This window comes from Daucus carota, chromosome 6 (genome assembly GCF_001625215.2).
Source record: "Daucus carota subsp. sativus chromosome 6, DH1 v3.0, whole genome shotgun sequence".
Taxonomy (NCBI): Eukaryota; Viridiplantae; Streptophyta; class Magnoliopsida; order Apiales; family Apiaceae; genus Daucus; species Daucus carota.
This window is the reverse complement of record NC_030386.2, coordinates 36408674-36424169: the sequence shown is the minus strand read 5'-3', so window position 1 is coordinate 36424169 and position 15496 is coordinate 36408674. Positions and strand designations below refer to the sequence as shown.

The 15496-nt window shown below is 29.7% G+C and overlaps 2 protein-coding genes, 1 long non-coding RNA gene and 1 other non-coding gene across 4 annotated transcripts; all 4 read right to left on the bottom strand.

Annotated features, from left to right (window-relative positions):
• Positions 1–1518: 1518 nt before the first annotated feature.
• On the bottom strand, positions 1519–3203 carry LOC108226298 (glucan endo-1,3-beta-glucosidase-like). The gene is made up of 2 exons (XM_017401241.2): positions 3086–3203; positions 1519–2962 (listed from the first exon to the last, which is right to left on the bottom strand). The coding sequence occupies exons 1-2, from the start codon at positions 3150–3152 to the stop codon at positions 1890–1892; spliced, it is 1140 nt and encodes a 379-aa protein (XP_017256730.1). The 5' UTR covers positions 3153–3203; the 3' UTR covers positions 1519–1889.
• Positions 3204–3405: 202 nt separating this feature from the next.
• On the bottom strand, positions 3406–3476 carry TRNAG-CCC (transfer RNA glycine (anticodon CCC)). The gene has a single exon. It is a non-coding gene; the product is annotated as a tRNA-Gly (tRNA).
• A 198-nt stretch (positions 3477–3674) lies between these two features.
• Positions 3675–5940, bottom strand: LOC108225148 (thylakoid lumenal 17.4 kDa protein, chloroplastic). The gene is made up of 4 exons (XM_017399966.2): positions 5688–5940; positions 4840–4967; positions 4332–4578; positions 3675–4047 (listed from the first exon to the last, which is right to left on the bottom strand). The coding sequence occupies exons 1-4, from the start codon at positions 5809–5811 to the stop codon at positions 3824–3826; spliced, it is 723 nt and encodes a 240-aa protein (XP_017255455.1). The 5' UTR covers positions 5812–5940; the 3' UTR covers positions 3675–3823.
• An 8191-nt stretch (positions 5941–14131) lies between these two features.
• On the bottom strand, positions 14132–15172 carry LOC135147032 (uncharacterized). The gene is made up of 3 exons (XR_010284353.1): positions 15107–15172; positions 14953–15031; positions 14132–14770 (listed from the first exon to the last, which is right to left on the bottom strand). It is a non-coding gene; the product is annotated as an uncharacterized LOC135147032 (long non-coding RNA).
• Between the last annotated feature and the right edge of the window lie 324 nt (positions 15173–15496).

Sequence of the window (15496 nt, the reverse complement as noted above, 5' to 3'; positions counted from 1 at the left end):
TATAAATTAAAATTAAAATTTTAAAATACATAAAATTTCAACAATTTATCAATCGCTACAGAAAAATCAAAAATAGATATTTCCCATCTTGAACTTCGAACACTTATTGAGCATTTATGGGAAAAATATACTAATACTGAGAATTAGTATTTTAATATAATATTTTAATGCTTTTAATTTATTTTTATGTACCATTTTAAATTTTTTGAATTATTTTGTAATATTTTATCTTTGTCTAGTCGTTAATTGTATTATTATAATTAATGATGAAATTAGTTAATCATTTTTTAGAATATTTAAAATCAAAATATATGAATATTAGAAGGATGAGTGAATTTGGATCTATATTTGGATCACATGATTGGAATAGGATTTAGATCTCGCCCTAAATTTGGATCATTTGGTGATCCAAATTTGGATCCATGGTTGGAGTTGGCCTAAGTGTAAATTTAATAGAGGATATTTTAATCAGATTTTTGGTAATTTTTCGAATTTAAGGACTATGGTAAATTTGACGTAGATTCTAAAAATACATTCAAATATTAAAAGGCGTAGATAAGAAATTGAATTATTTTATTTTTGGTGGAATTCAAATTTAATGATCCAAAATTGACATGAAAAAATACAAGCTAGAAGTTGAATTTTTACGTTACGAATATTAAAAGTTCTAATATATATAAATTATCGATAATATTTTACATATCTTTTGAGTACTTGCAAGTATTGTCTCTCACAACAGCAATTGTGAATCATTCTCCATATGTTTTAACCTTACCAATTACTTCAATGTCTGGACAGTATATATTAGGAGACTGGCGTAACACCTATTTTAATATAATGTTAAGTTTTTATTTTTTTTAAAAAATTAAATTATAAAATTATATTTTATAAAAAATTGAAATACGTGTTTAGAGAAAAAAAAGTAAAACTAAATAAAACAAAGCGTGTAAAACATAACTAACGTCTCAGGTCATCAACTATCCAAATTTTGTACGTAAATACAGAATTATCTGATCAAAATATTTAAGTTAATAAATTTCAAATTAGAATAGTTCATTTTTGAATTGATGAAGTACACAACATATTTTTGAGCTAGTTTTAAATTTGGGCGGACTTAAACATACCGTTATAATATAACTTAAATCATCTTTAAATATATAAATGATATCATATTGAATTAATTTAGAATCTACTAAAATTTAATGATCAAAATCATATAATTCATTTATATTTATAAATAACAGATTTTAAGGAATTTGTTAATATAATCTCTACGAAACCAATGATTTTCTGTTAATAAAACCAGTTGTTTTTTCCTTAAAAATATAACAGGGTACACATTTGAGAACGAAAAACATATAACGTCGATTGCTACACATGGAGAAGCATTACTACATGATTAAGCAACTAAGAATTGGCAACATAGTAAACATCAAAATTAACTTTGAATTCATAACCGAGAAAGTGGAGAAACATACAATTGATATTCCTATCTTAAATCAAGTATACTCCGTGTAAAATCATGTATAATTATTAAAATTCATACATTATTAAGTCCGGACTAAATAGGCCCTCTATAATAAACAAACGATCTTTTTGAGGGCACATACAATAATCACAAACTTTTATGAAAATGGGCTATTTTGATTGGTGCGAATGCAGGGGGCCACAAACATTTATTACATATCCACCAATGAGGAGCTAGTATTTTCATAAAAGTTAGTGACTATTGTGTGCCCATGGGCACACCATAGAAAATTCGATAAACAAATTCAAATGTAAGTTCTTTTGTCGGGAGAACTAAAAATGTCCCTCGATCAGGATCCACAAGTCTTTACGCCAGCTAAGATTAAGCTACACACCTAATTTGAGAAAAGTTATATTTTGCATTAGCCAGCCAGAACAAATGCTACATATAAAAGCATTGATATCATGAACAGATACTTAGTATCATGACAGTGCTTACAGACACTAGAAGCAAATACTTCTGTTCTCAGAATCCCAATATCGTACACTGGAGTAAAATTGGGATGGAACAGTCCAAAGTTTCTTTCATTGATCGGTCCTGGCTTGAGATTTTCATTAAAAAGTCCGAAAATATAAGTCTCGAAAGTCCTGTTAGGCATCAGCGGCGTCCCAACCATAGATTTCACATGCAGCACAAGTTTTTTGTTGTACTCAGCTGCACTTTCTACATCGACACCAACCTGGCCTGGTTCCCCCTTGGAAGGCCATCCAGTTTCCGCTATAACAATGTCTATATCAGCAAAACCAATTACTTTGAGTGCAGAGTAGACTGCATCTAACTGTGCATCTAGCATGTTTGTGTAAGTAAGGTTTGTAATTTCATCAAGCACCTGGGAATTAGGCCTAAAGAGCGCGTAATCTAGAGTCTGATTTGAACAGCCAAGAAAGGGGTATGGATTGATTAGAAAAGGAGAGTCTGTGGCTCTTAGAAAACTAAGTAATGGCTTGATGACATGGTTGTCGTAGCCTGGCCTAAATTTTGCTGCAGATGGTGGGCTAGATGTTTCAAGTATGCCTAAAGAATGAGGTGTGGAGACTTTGATACTTTTGTCTAAGGACTCATTGACAAGAGCGGTGTATATGGTTTGCATTGCTGGGACAAGATTTGTGATCATTAGTCTATTTGCTGAGGAAATTACTTCGTTACCAACCAGGATTCGGACTATATTGGTATCTAGAGAATAAGGCATGATGCTTGTCACTAGCCATTTCTGAACAAATTCGAGATCAGTGAAAGATGAAATTTGATCATTAGGAATAGTGACACTAACAGCGATGCCGGTGTTGGCAAAGGCCTTTAAGCTATCTGGATCAGTGTTGAAGATCCTGATATGGCTAATGATGGTGGATTCTTGGAGAAATTTTGAGACGAGTTCGGGTGTAGGAAGATTGTCTGCCATCATGCCATAGTTGACTCCAACTATTCCTTTTGCACCTGTGATGTACAAAGCATTATGATAGTTATTAGTAGTTTCAAAGACGGAAATAACTGCAGAATGTATGAAAAAACAATAAATTTGACAATGCTTAAATGTTTTTTTTTTGTCTGGATCCATACCTTTAATGCTGATTGATACAAGTAGAAGTAATATGCTGGTGAAGATCCTTGAATTGACATGAAGCATTTTGGAATTTTTGTAAACGTTGCATTTCGGATGTACGGCGAAGACGGTGAATGGTTTTCATAGAGAAGAAGCTAAGAATGCTGAGATGCTTTTCTTTTGGTTGGGGATTCATAGGTCCAAAGTTGCACCTGGGGTTTTTTTGGATAATATAAAATGTATCTTGTTTCTGACTCCATACTAACTTGTCTGCTGTCGAGCAAAAAGCTAGAGTACTTAACTGAAATGGGAAAAAAAAATTGATGCACAAAATAAATGCGCATCCAGGGAATCGAACCCTGGTCAGTACCGTGGGAGGGTACTATGATACCACTACACCAGATGCGCTTGGATGCTTCTGTAGTGATTTTTTAGGTTTTCACTGCAAGTTTCTGGACCCATATTAAGCTTTTTAGTTTTTACCCTTTCTTTGCATTATAAGTCCATTTAGTTGAGATTTGTTATTTTATGATATTCAACCAGGAAACAAAGGAAATACTTTCAAATCACTCGACTCCCTTGCAAATTACAATAGAGTAGTGGAAGTGGTATATAAATCTGATGTTTATATATAAAGCTTCCACAAGCAATGTATGTACCTTAAACATTATACAAACTCACTCTTATACAATTCATCAACAATTTCACAACCGCGGCCTATGTATATTCATAACAAGCACAAGGTAGCCTCACGATTACCTACAACCCAGTGCATCTCTTCCGTCATTGCTAATAGTCTTATTTAAGCACAGTTTCTGGATATCAATGTAACCTATAATGGTGTCTTCAAATATTGCATCTTCTAGTTGGGCATCATCAAAGGTTGAGCCTGACAGTACAGTGTTTCTGAATGATACTCCTTGGAGGTTGGCTTTTCCAAAGTTAACTCGATCCAGTACTGCATTTGAGAAGTCTACTCCTACACACATTTCAGAATACAATGTAAAGATCTATACTTTTCTTAACAACTACTTCCTAAATTTTCTAGACTTGGAATCCTTGGTAAGCACAAATTACCCAGCCTTACTCAAATTGCAAGTCAGCATGACGATCCAATGCATTAAGTACAACTTGCAAGATTGCATTTTACAGATATATGTAGCTATATAAGTTATTCAGTTGTGTGTAATGCAGTGACATACATATTACTCATGCTTTTTAGAAACCTTTTAAGCAATCACTTCAGTTTAACCCATGATTTACCTTTAAAGCTTGCTCCAACGGCATAAGCCTTGGACATTACAACTTCAGTCATGTCTGCACCATCAAACTTGGCACCTGACATAAGTGCTGCTGAAAGTGTTTTCCCCTTGAGGTTGTTTTTTTCATTTGTATAATCACAAAATCGGAGATCAATTGCCTTGTCATAAACCCCATTTGCCTGACCTATTGTATTCCCAACAAATGCACGCTCACAACGCTCTGGATCTGTGGACAAAGGGGGAAGCCTCTGAAAGTTTAAGAAAATCAGAAATTGATGGGAAGGACTCCTTTTAGAGTAAGTATCAGAGTGCAAGATACAATATGTTGGGTGTGTGGATTGACTAGAACAAGACAGGGACATATTGAGAAAACTGCGTAACATAAGCACAAATGGCAAGACCTCGTAGGAAAGGCTAATTGACTTATGCAAAGAAAAAGAGTTTGATGATATATTCTCTTTGTCTTTCTACAATACAAATAACCGTGTTACAGAATACAAGCGTCCTACCGGATTAGCAGCAGCATCTACAGGCGAGGCAGTTGTGATAGCCCAAACAGCTAGAACCCCACAAGCAACATTTCTGAGTTCCTTAAATTGTGACGAGATGTCTTTTGAAGAAGAACAATCACTACTAGCTGTTCCCAATCAAAACAATCACAATTACTTTAGTCAGCGTTTATTCCAAGATTTCAAGAACACTATAGCAAAATTAATGTTCTTAAAACTCGAATGAAGGTATATAATTCCATTTTATCTTCCTTCCGAGCTTTATCAAGTTATTCAAATCAAGCATTGCATTATTCTCGAATGCACACTATAATCACCTTCCTTTCCATTTTATACCTTACAATACCCAAGTCTACTTATATGTGTAACTGAAACAGCAACCTGATTCTATTACATATATGTATTTTTTTTACTAAATCTTTTACATATATGTTATAACATTATAGAAGTCAACAGGTGCATAAGCAGGACCCAAGTGATCACATTTTCTATCTATGCCAATAACATTACATAAGGAATTAAAAGACTACAAGAAATTCAAATCTGTTGCTTCCAATGTACATAGAAAAAGAAGTAATGAAATTGCAAAAACAAGCTCATGTATCTAATTTTGTTATGTAGTAAAAACACTAGCTGATAATTATTAAAACATTTGATGAATAAGGCAATGAAAGCAACCTCAGTCTTAACTTTTCACCATTCAGACACATAAATGTTTGCGTAGAGAGAGAACAGAGAGAGGGCGGGAGAGAGAGAATAGAGAGAGGGGGGGGGGGGGAGAGAGAGAGAGAGGGAGAAGGAGAGGGAGAGAGAGAGAGAGAGAGAGAGGGAGGGAGAGAGAGTCTAACCAGAGCAGGTGAATATGGGATGAGTGGAAGCTAGACGAGTAGGAAGGAGAGTGCGGTGTGGTTGAGGAAAGGAATGTCTAGATGATGAAAACTTGAGAGAAAGTGGAGCAGAAAGCATTGCCATATTTGCAACTCTGCAAATAAGAATACAACAGGGGTTGTCTTGTTTCTAGGCCTCTCTTCTCAACTCAACCTGTTCACTTATCCATTCCAAGGGAATGCATCTTCTCTCTCTTACTTGCCTGCCAGGTACGTGCCACGTCGGCTCTCGCTTGCCCTTTGCTTATATACCTTCCAATTTTGGAATTAAATCATTGTTACAACTATACATAGATTTTATTCCAACTTCTACTCGATGAACTTCGTCGTGTATGATTAATTTTAATGGTCATTTCATAATTTTATCATCCACCTTCTTAGGAAATAATTATGTCTCTCATGTACATTTATGAAATCGTTACTCATTCTGTAAATCGTTACCCATTCTTAATTCAAAACAATTAATTCGAATTAAAATAGTTGGGATAATATATTCATACGTCCCTAAACTAATTCACTTTTATTCGATAGGTCCCTAAACAAAAGATTCCTCAAACCGGGTCATTAAACTTTTCCAAACGCTGGAATCTAGTCCTTCCGTTAAGTAGATACTAACAGAGTTACTCTCTGACTGATGTGGTGACACATCACCCGCTGAATCATGCTGACATGACGAAATTCACCTGCTGATTCTTACAGACATTAAAACAATAAAATTGTACTATTAGTAAAGCACAGCAACTCAAGTTCATTCTCACTTAAAACAGAAAATGTTATGGTAATCTTCACTCCCATCATACGGGGTTAGGGTTTATAAGTAGAAATTGGGGTTTTTAATTTGTAAATTAATTGTGGTTGATTGGTTGTGTGTGAAAGGAGAAGGGCATAAAAATGTGGGGAGGAGGCCGGAGTCTCGCGTCGGCGACGGAGACTCACGGCGGCAGAAGGGGAGAGAGATAGGCGGCGGTGGTGAGCTTGGTGCGGGGAGGAGATTGAGGAGGTGAGGTGTGTGTACAGGAGAGAGAGAGAGGGAGGGGGAGAGAGAGAGAGAGAGAGCAACGAGGGAGGTCGCCGGAAATTTCTCCGGCCAGGCGGTGGCAGTGGCTGGTGAGGGAGATGAGGGAGAGAGGAGAGATGGAGGAAGGAGTTTTTTTATATCATCCTTTTAACTTTAGTTTCATTTTAATTTCATTTTTCTTTTTTTAATGTAGGTACAAATCAGCTGGTGATGTGTCGCCATGTCAGCATGATTCAGCGGGTGATGTGTCATTAATTCAGCAAGATTCTAACGTCTGTTAGAATCTATCTAACGGAAGGACTAGATTCAAGCGTTTGGAAAAGTTAAATGACCCGGTTTGAGGAATCTTTTGTTTAGGGACCTATCGAATAAAAGTGGATTAGTTTAGGGACGTATGAATATATTATCCCAAAATAGTTCGGAAATGTAAAATAAAAAATATTTTCAAAAATCATTCCCATTATTTTTCAATACTAATTAATCATAAATAATAAGTTATATATTGCTAAAAATTTATAATTTTTTTAATGAAAATTAACGAATTTTATAATTTATCATACTAATATGAAACATAGAAATAGGGAAATGTGGAAACCGATGAGTATTCCCCCTCAGAAATTTTAATGTCTTATTTGCTGGTATCGACCTTTTTAATTTTGGCAGATGATAAACCCCTTTTATTAATTCTTTTAATTTAATTTTATTTAATTAGTCCCTTCTTATTGAAAAAACTGTTATCCATTATCCATAACTAGCTTTTTTGGCCCGTGCTACGCACACGGGTATTGATTCTTTGATTTTTATCGACTTAATTTATACTTTGCTTTAAAAAAAAAACTTAATCTATACTTTATGTCGTGCTTAACCCCAAATCTGGCGGGTAATCAGCGCAGTCAAATTATTTATTATGAGTTTTAAATTATAGAATTTTAAATGTTTATTAGCATTTTGTCTCGTGCTACGCACATGTGTATGTTTTTTGTTTTTTTTATCGAGTTAACCTATACATTTTTATTAACAAACAGTATGATATGAGATATAAGTTATGAAAGCAACGTACGTAAGAGTCAAAATACTCGAGTTTTGTTATTAGCGAACAGTACGTTGTAGATGTTAAAAATAATATATACAAATGTCGATTGAATAAATAAAATCACGCAACAGAAATTATAACGACACGGACTATATAAATCTTTGTATTTAGAAATATATATAATTATTAATTTAACCTAATTATGCAGATTACAGAGCTTCCATTTCCTCAATTATAAAATTAAGGTGAATATGCTGATGATAGAGTTTCCTCCCGTCCTTAATTTAAATTTAAAAATATGTTAAGAAATAATTAACCTCAAAGTAATACATCAATTAGGGAATACATATGTATTCATAATATAGTTACATTACTAAAATTATATAATGCTATAATTATTGCCTATATTGAAAATTGATACTAAGAGAATATACGTGATAAATATCTATAATGGAATAGATTCTGTATTGATTTTATAACGGAATAGATTTTTCATTAATATCATCACAATAACCAAATATTTAATATAATAATAATATTTCATGTTTGGAATAAAAATTTATATGTTCATGAATCTATGATCAAATCATTATTTGTATAGTTAAAATAATAAAAAAATATTCGATAATTGTTTCTAAAACATTTATAAAAGATATGAAAAATAGTAATGACTATATAATTAAAATTTCTCGGCGCGACGCCTCGAATCTGAAATAAAACAACAAAAACTATAATAAACTATATGTAAAAATTTTATTGTTTAGTTATTTAAATGAAAATTTTCTCATTTATTAAAAATTTATTTAAATAAAAATATACATGTAGCATTTTCGCCCGTGCTATGCACACGGATATGATTTTTTTTTTATCTAGTTAAACTATAAATTTTTTATTAACAAACAGTATGATATGAGATATAAGTTATGAAAACTAACGTATGTAACATTCAAAATACTCGAGTTATGTTATTGACGATCAATACGTTGCAAATGTTAAAAATAATATATACGAATGTCAATTTTAAAAAAAAAATCACACAACGGAAATTATGACGACACAGACTATATAAATCTTTGAATTTAGAAACATAAATAATTATAAACTTAACCTGATTATACGTATTATAAAACTTCCATCAATTCCTTAATTATGGAATTAAGGTGAATATGTTGAGAAATAATTAGCCTTAAAGTAATACATCAATAAAGAAATACATATGTAATCATAATTCAGTTACATTACTAAAACTATACATATGCTATAATTATTGCCTATTGAAAATTGATAATAAAAGGATATACATCATAAATATCTACAATGGAATAGATTCTGCATTGATTTTATAACGGAATAGATTTTTCATTAGTATCATTAATATAACCAAATATTTAATATAATAATATTTCGTGTTTGGAATAAAAATTTATATCTTCATGGATCTATGATCAAATCATTATTTGTATAGTTAAAATAATAAAAAAATATTCGGTAATTGTTTCTAAAATATTTATAAAAGACATAAAAATAGTAATGACTATAAAATTAAAATTTCTTGGCGATGCCTCGAATCTTAAATAAAATAACAAAAAATATAATAAATTATATGTAAAACTTTTATCGTTAAGTTATTTAAATGAAAATTTGCTCATTTATGAAAAATTTATTTAAATAAAAATATACTCGTAGCATTTTGGCCCTTGCTACGCGCACGAGTATGATTTTTTGTTTTTTTATCTAGTTGAACTATACATTTTTTATTAACAAACAGTATAATATGAGATATAAGTTATGAAAGGCAACATATGTAAGAGTCAAAATACTCGAGTTATGTTATTGACGATCAGTACGTTGTAGATGTTAAAGATAATATATACAAATATCGATTGAAAAAAAATAAACTCATGCAACAGAAATTATGAGGACGCGGACTATATAAATCTTTGTATTTAGAACATAAATAATTATAAACACTTAACCTGATTATGCGTATTATAATTCTTCCATCCATACTTCATTATAAAATTAAGGTGAATATGCAAATGATAGAGTATTCTCCCTTCCTTAATAAAAATTGATAAATAAGTTAAGAAATAATTAACCTTAAGGTAATACATCAATAAAAGAATACATATGTAGTCATAATTCAGTTACATTACTAAAATTATATGCTACGATTATTGCCTGTAATGAAAATTGATAATAAGAAGAGATATACGCGATAAACATCTATAATGGAATAGATTCTGTATTGATTTTATACCGGAATAGATTTTTAATTAGTGTCATTAATATAAATAAATATTTAATATAATAATAATAATTCATGTTTGGAATAAAAATTTATAATTTTATGGATCTATTATCGAATCATTATTTGTATAGTTAAATAATCAAAAATATTAGGTAATATGTTCCAAAATATTTATAAAAGATATGAAAATAGTAATGTTTGTATAATTAAAATTTCTTGGCGTCGTCTAAAGGCGACGCCTCGAATGTTAAATAAAATAACAAAAAATATAATAAACTATATGTGAAATTTTTATTGTGAAGTTATTTAAATGAAAATATGCTCATTTATGAAATTTTTATTTAAATAAAAATATACTCGTAGCATTTTGGCCCGTGCTACGCACACGGATATAATTTTTTGTTTTTTAATCTAGTTAAACTATACATTTTTTTATTAATAAACAGTATGATATAAGATATAAGTTATGAAAGACAACGTATGTAAGAGTCAAAATACTCGAGTTATGTTATTGACGATCAGTGGGTTGTAGATGTTAAGCATAATATATACGAATGTCGATTGAAAAAAAATAAAATCACGCAACAAAAATTATAATGACGCGGACGATATAAATCTTTGTGTTTAGAAACATAAATGATTATAAACTTAACCTGATTATGCGTATCATAAAGCTTCAATCCATACCTTAATTATAAAATTAAGGTGAATATGCAAATGATAGAGTTTCCTCCCTTCCTTAATAAAAATTGATAAATAGGTTAAGAAATAAATAACTTTAAGGTAATACATCAATAAAGAAATACATATGTAGTCATCATTCAGTTAGATTACTACAATTATATGCTACGATTATTGCTTATATTGAAAATTGATAATAAAAAGATATACGTGATAAATATATATAATGGAATAGATTCTGTATTGATTTTATAACGGAATAGATTTTTAATTAGTATCATTAATATAATCAAATATTTAATATAATAATAATATTTCATGTTTGGAATAAAAATTTATAACTTTATGGATCTATTATCAAATCATTATCTGTATTGTTAAATAATCAAAAATATCAGGTATTATTTTCTAAAATATTTATAAAAGACACCAAAATAATAACGACTATAGAATTAAAATTTCTCGACGTCGCCTAACGGCGACTCCTCGAATCTTAAATAAAATAACAAAAAATTATAGTACACCGTATGTAAAATTTTTTATTGTCAAGTTATTTAAATAAAAATATGCTCCTTTATCAAATTTTTATTTCAATAAAAATATGCTCATAGCATTTTGGCCCGTGCTATGCACACGGGTATGATTTTTTGATTTTTTTATGTAGTTAAACTATACATTTTTTTATTGACAAACGGTATGATATGAGATATAAGTTCAGAAAGGCAGCGTAGGTAACAGTCAAAATACCCGAGTTATGTTATTGGCGATCAATACGCTGTAGATGTTAAAGGTAATATATACGAATGTCGAATGAAAAAAATAAAGTCACACAACAGAAATTATAACGACGCGTACTATATAAATTTTTGTATTTTGAAACATAAATAACAATAAACTTAACCCAGTTATGCAAGTTATAAAGCTTCCTTCCATTCCTTAATTATAAAATTATGGTGAATATGCTGCTAATAGAGTTTCCTCCCGTCCTTAATAAAAATTGATAAATATTTATAACGGGATATATTTTTCATTAATATCATTAATATAATCAAATATTTGATATAATAATAGTATTTCATGTTTGGAATAAAAATCTATAAGTTTATGGATATATTATTAAATCATTATTTGTCTAGTTAAAATAATAAAAAAATATTAAGTAATTTTTATCTAAAATATTTATAAGAAAACATGAAAATAGTAATGATTATATAATTAAAGTTACTCGGTGTCGCCTAGCGGCGATGCCTCATACCTTAAATAAAATAGCACAAAATAATAATAAACTGTATGCAAAGAATTTTATTGTTAAGTTATTTGAATAAAACGATGCTCATCTATCAAATTTTAATTCAAATAAAAAAATGCTCATAGCATTTTAGCCTGTGCTACGTACACAGATAGGATTTTTTTGTTTTTTTTTCCAGTTAAGCTATACATTTTTTTTATTAACAAACAGTATGATATGAGATATAAGTTATGAATGACAACGTAATAGATTTTTCATTAGTATCATTAATTAAAGTGAATATGCTGATGATAGAGTTTCCTCCCGTCCTTAGTAAAAATTGATAAACATGTTAAAAAATAATTAACCTTGAAGGAATAATCAATAAAGAAATACATGTGTGATTTAAAAAGAAAAAAGAAATACATATGTAGTCATAATTGAGTTACATTACCAAAATTATATGCTACAATTATTGTCTATATTAGAAATTGACAATAAGAATATATACGTCATAAATATCAATAATGGAATAGATTCTGTATCGATTTTATAACGGAACAGATTTTTTATTAGTATCATTAATATAACCAAATTTTAATATAATAATAATAATTTATGTTTGGAATAAAAATTTATAAGTTTATGGATCTATTATTAAATCATTAATTGTATAGTTAAAATAATTGAAAAATAAATTTTTTTCAAAAATATTTATAAAAGACATGAAAATAGTAATGACTATATAATTAAAATTTCTCGTTGTCGCCTAATGGCAACACCTCGTATCTTGAATAGAATAACAAAAAATTATAATAAACCGCATGTAAAAAATTTTATTGTTAATTTATTTAAATAAATATATGCTCATTTATTACCACATGAAAATTATTTAAGCATTTTGGCCCGTGCTACACACACATGTATGAAAAGAAAATGCTCTATTAATAATGAAATTATAACAAAAATTCTTGATCTGGAAATTGAATGTAATGAACATGAAAACTGTATAAATTAAACGAAAAAGTATTGTTGTAGTAATAAATGTCAAAATCTGTGGAAATCAAATGAAGTTTGACTTCCTATTCGCATATAAACTATTACAGTCCAGATTCATGTATCGAAAATTTGTAAAACCGAGTGTATGAATACTTCCTTATATATCAAGAGCTGAAATTATGGAATGAGAAAAGACTCCATTAATTTGAATTTATAACAAAAAGTTTTGATTTGAAAATTAAATATAGTGTATATGTAAACCACCACATTTTATGCAAAAATGGATTGTAATAATAAATGCCAAAATTATTGAAAATCAAATAAAATTTGACTATTTTTCCTTATTTACATATAAGTTATAGCAGGCTAGATTCATGTATCTGAAAATTTTAAAAGTCTAATATATAGAAACTTCTTTATCAAGAGTTAAAATTGTGAAGTGAAAAAAAATACTCCATTAATCGGAAATTAAAACAAAAAGTCCATCTGAAAATTGAATATAGTAAATATGAAAACTGCACAAATTATACGAAAAAGTTTTGTAATATTAAATGCTAAAAAAAGTGGAAATCAAATTATGTTTGACTACGTTTCCTTTTTTGCTATGAATTATAGCAGTCTATATCCATGTATCAGAAAATATTCAAAAATAATAATTAATATATAAAAATATCAAAAGTCTTGATTTGAAAATTAAATGTATTGAATATGGAAACCAATATATATTATACAAAAAAGGATTGTAATAATAACGGCCAAAATCAGTTAAATAAAATAAAATTCGACTATTTTTCCTTATTTACATATGGGTTATACCATGATAGACTCATATATCCAAAAATTTAAAATGTCAAATATATAAAAACTTTCTTATCAAGATCTAAAATTATGGAGGGAAAAAAAACTCTATTAATTTAAAATTATAACAAAAAGTCTTGATTTGAAAATTTAAATATAATGAACGTGGAAACCACAAACATTAAATGTAAATGGTATTTTAGTAATTAATGTCAACATCAATGAAAATCAAATAAAGTTTGACTTCCCTATTTGCATATGAGCGAGCTATAACAGTCTAGATCTATGTATCCGAATATTTAAAAATCTAATATATAAAAACTTTCTTATCGAGAGCTAAAATTGTGAAGTGAAAAAGTACTCCATTAATTTGAAATTATAACAAAAGGTCTAGATTTGAAAATTGAATATAGTGAATATGGAAACCACTACATATTATACAAAAAAGAATTAATGCCAAAATCATCGAAAATCAAATATATTTTGACAACATTTCCTTATACACATATGAGTTATAGTAGGCTAGATTCATGTATCTGGACGGAAATTGGGTCGTACTCATTCTCGGTGTCTCTTGTCAAAATACAATGACACGCAATAAGAAGTAAACAAAAAGCCTTGATCAGATGTTGAGAAAAAGTGAATATAAATCTTCACACGGTGAGCATCCGATAGTGGCCTGGACGAATCATCTCTTTTCAGCAGCTGCAAAGAAAACTCAAACATAAAAAAAGGATCAATAAATGCATTAGTGGACATATATGCATCATAATCACTATCAATACGAAAGGAAATTATGCAAAAATAATGTCAAAAAAATTAATTACAAAATATCATGTCATCTATACAATATAAAAAACTTAAAAACTGGAACAAAAATACAAAAAAATAGAACATACACCAATGCTAAGCTACAATCCCATATGTGGAGGTCGTATACTTTCAAAAAAGGCCTCTCCAGCTTTCCAAACTTTCACCCAATAACTACCTTAATCCAATATTAGGTGAATCATATGAGCTCCCCACATGAGAATACCTATTAATTAATAACAGACACAAACTTATTACAAATTGTTGTATATCACACTAATGATTCTACATGAAGACGTTAACGACAATACGATCGCGTCCAAGACTTTTGAGGAACCAAGACCAAGAGTACTGTATCTTGAAAATGAATGCGTATGAAAACTTTACTCTAGTGCGGAAATCAATTACCTGATGCATGTGCTTTCTTTTGATTCTTGGAAATTGTCTCAACACTTTTACCACGATCCACGTCCATTTCTTTTCACACCTGCAGAAACAAAATTTTACGATTATAATCGAGGATTTCGATACTGCAACATTATCATCGAAAGGATTGCAAAACCTGTTGACGACGTTGAATCCGTCTTCATGCTAAAAAAACACGACCACCGTTATCACTGCAATATAAAATAAATGTTACTACCATACACTCTACAAATCGAGAGAGAAAAAAATGATCAAATGATTATAGATGCAAGTAGATAATAAGAATTTCGAATTTTAAATAAAAAATAGCAGAGAGAGCATAATGGAGGAGGAAGAGATTGATTTAGATAAATAAGCACGGATTTGTTATGATTAATTATCATGTTTGAATTTGAAATCAATTAGACGTAGTAATGAGTGCCATGATTGGAGGAACCGAATTCAATACCTTTTTCAAACTCTCATACGGTTGGAAGATGTTATGAGATCCAAAAAGCTCAATGAGTGGCTTGATCAATGGAACAAC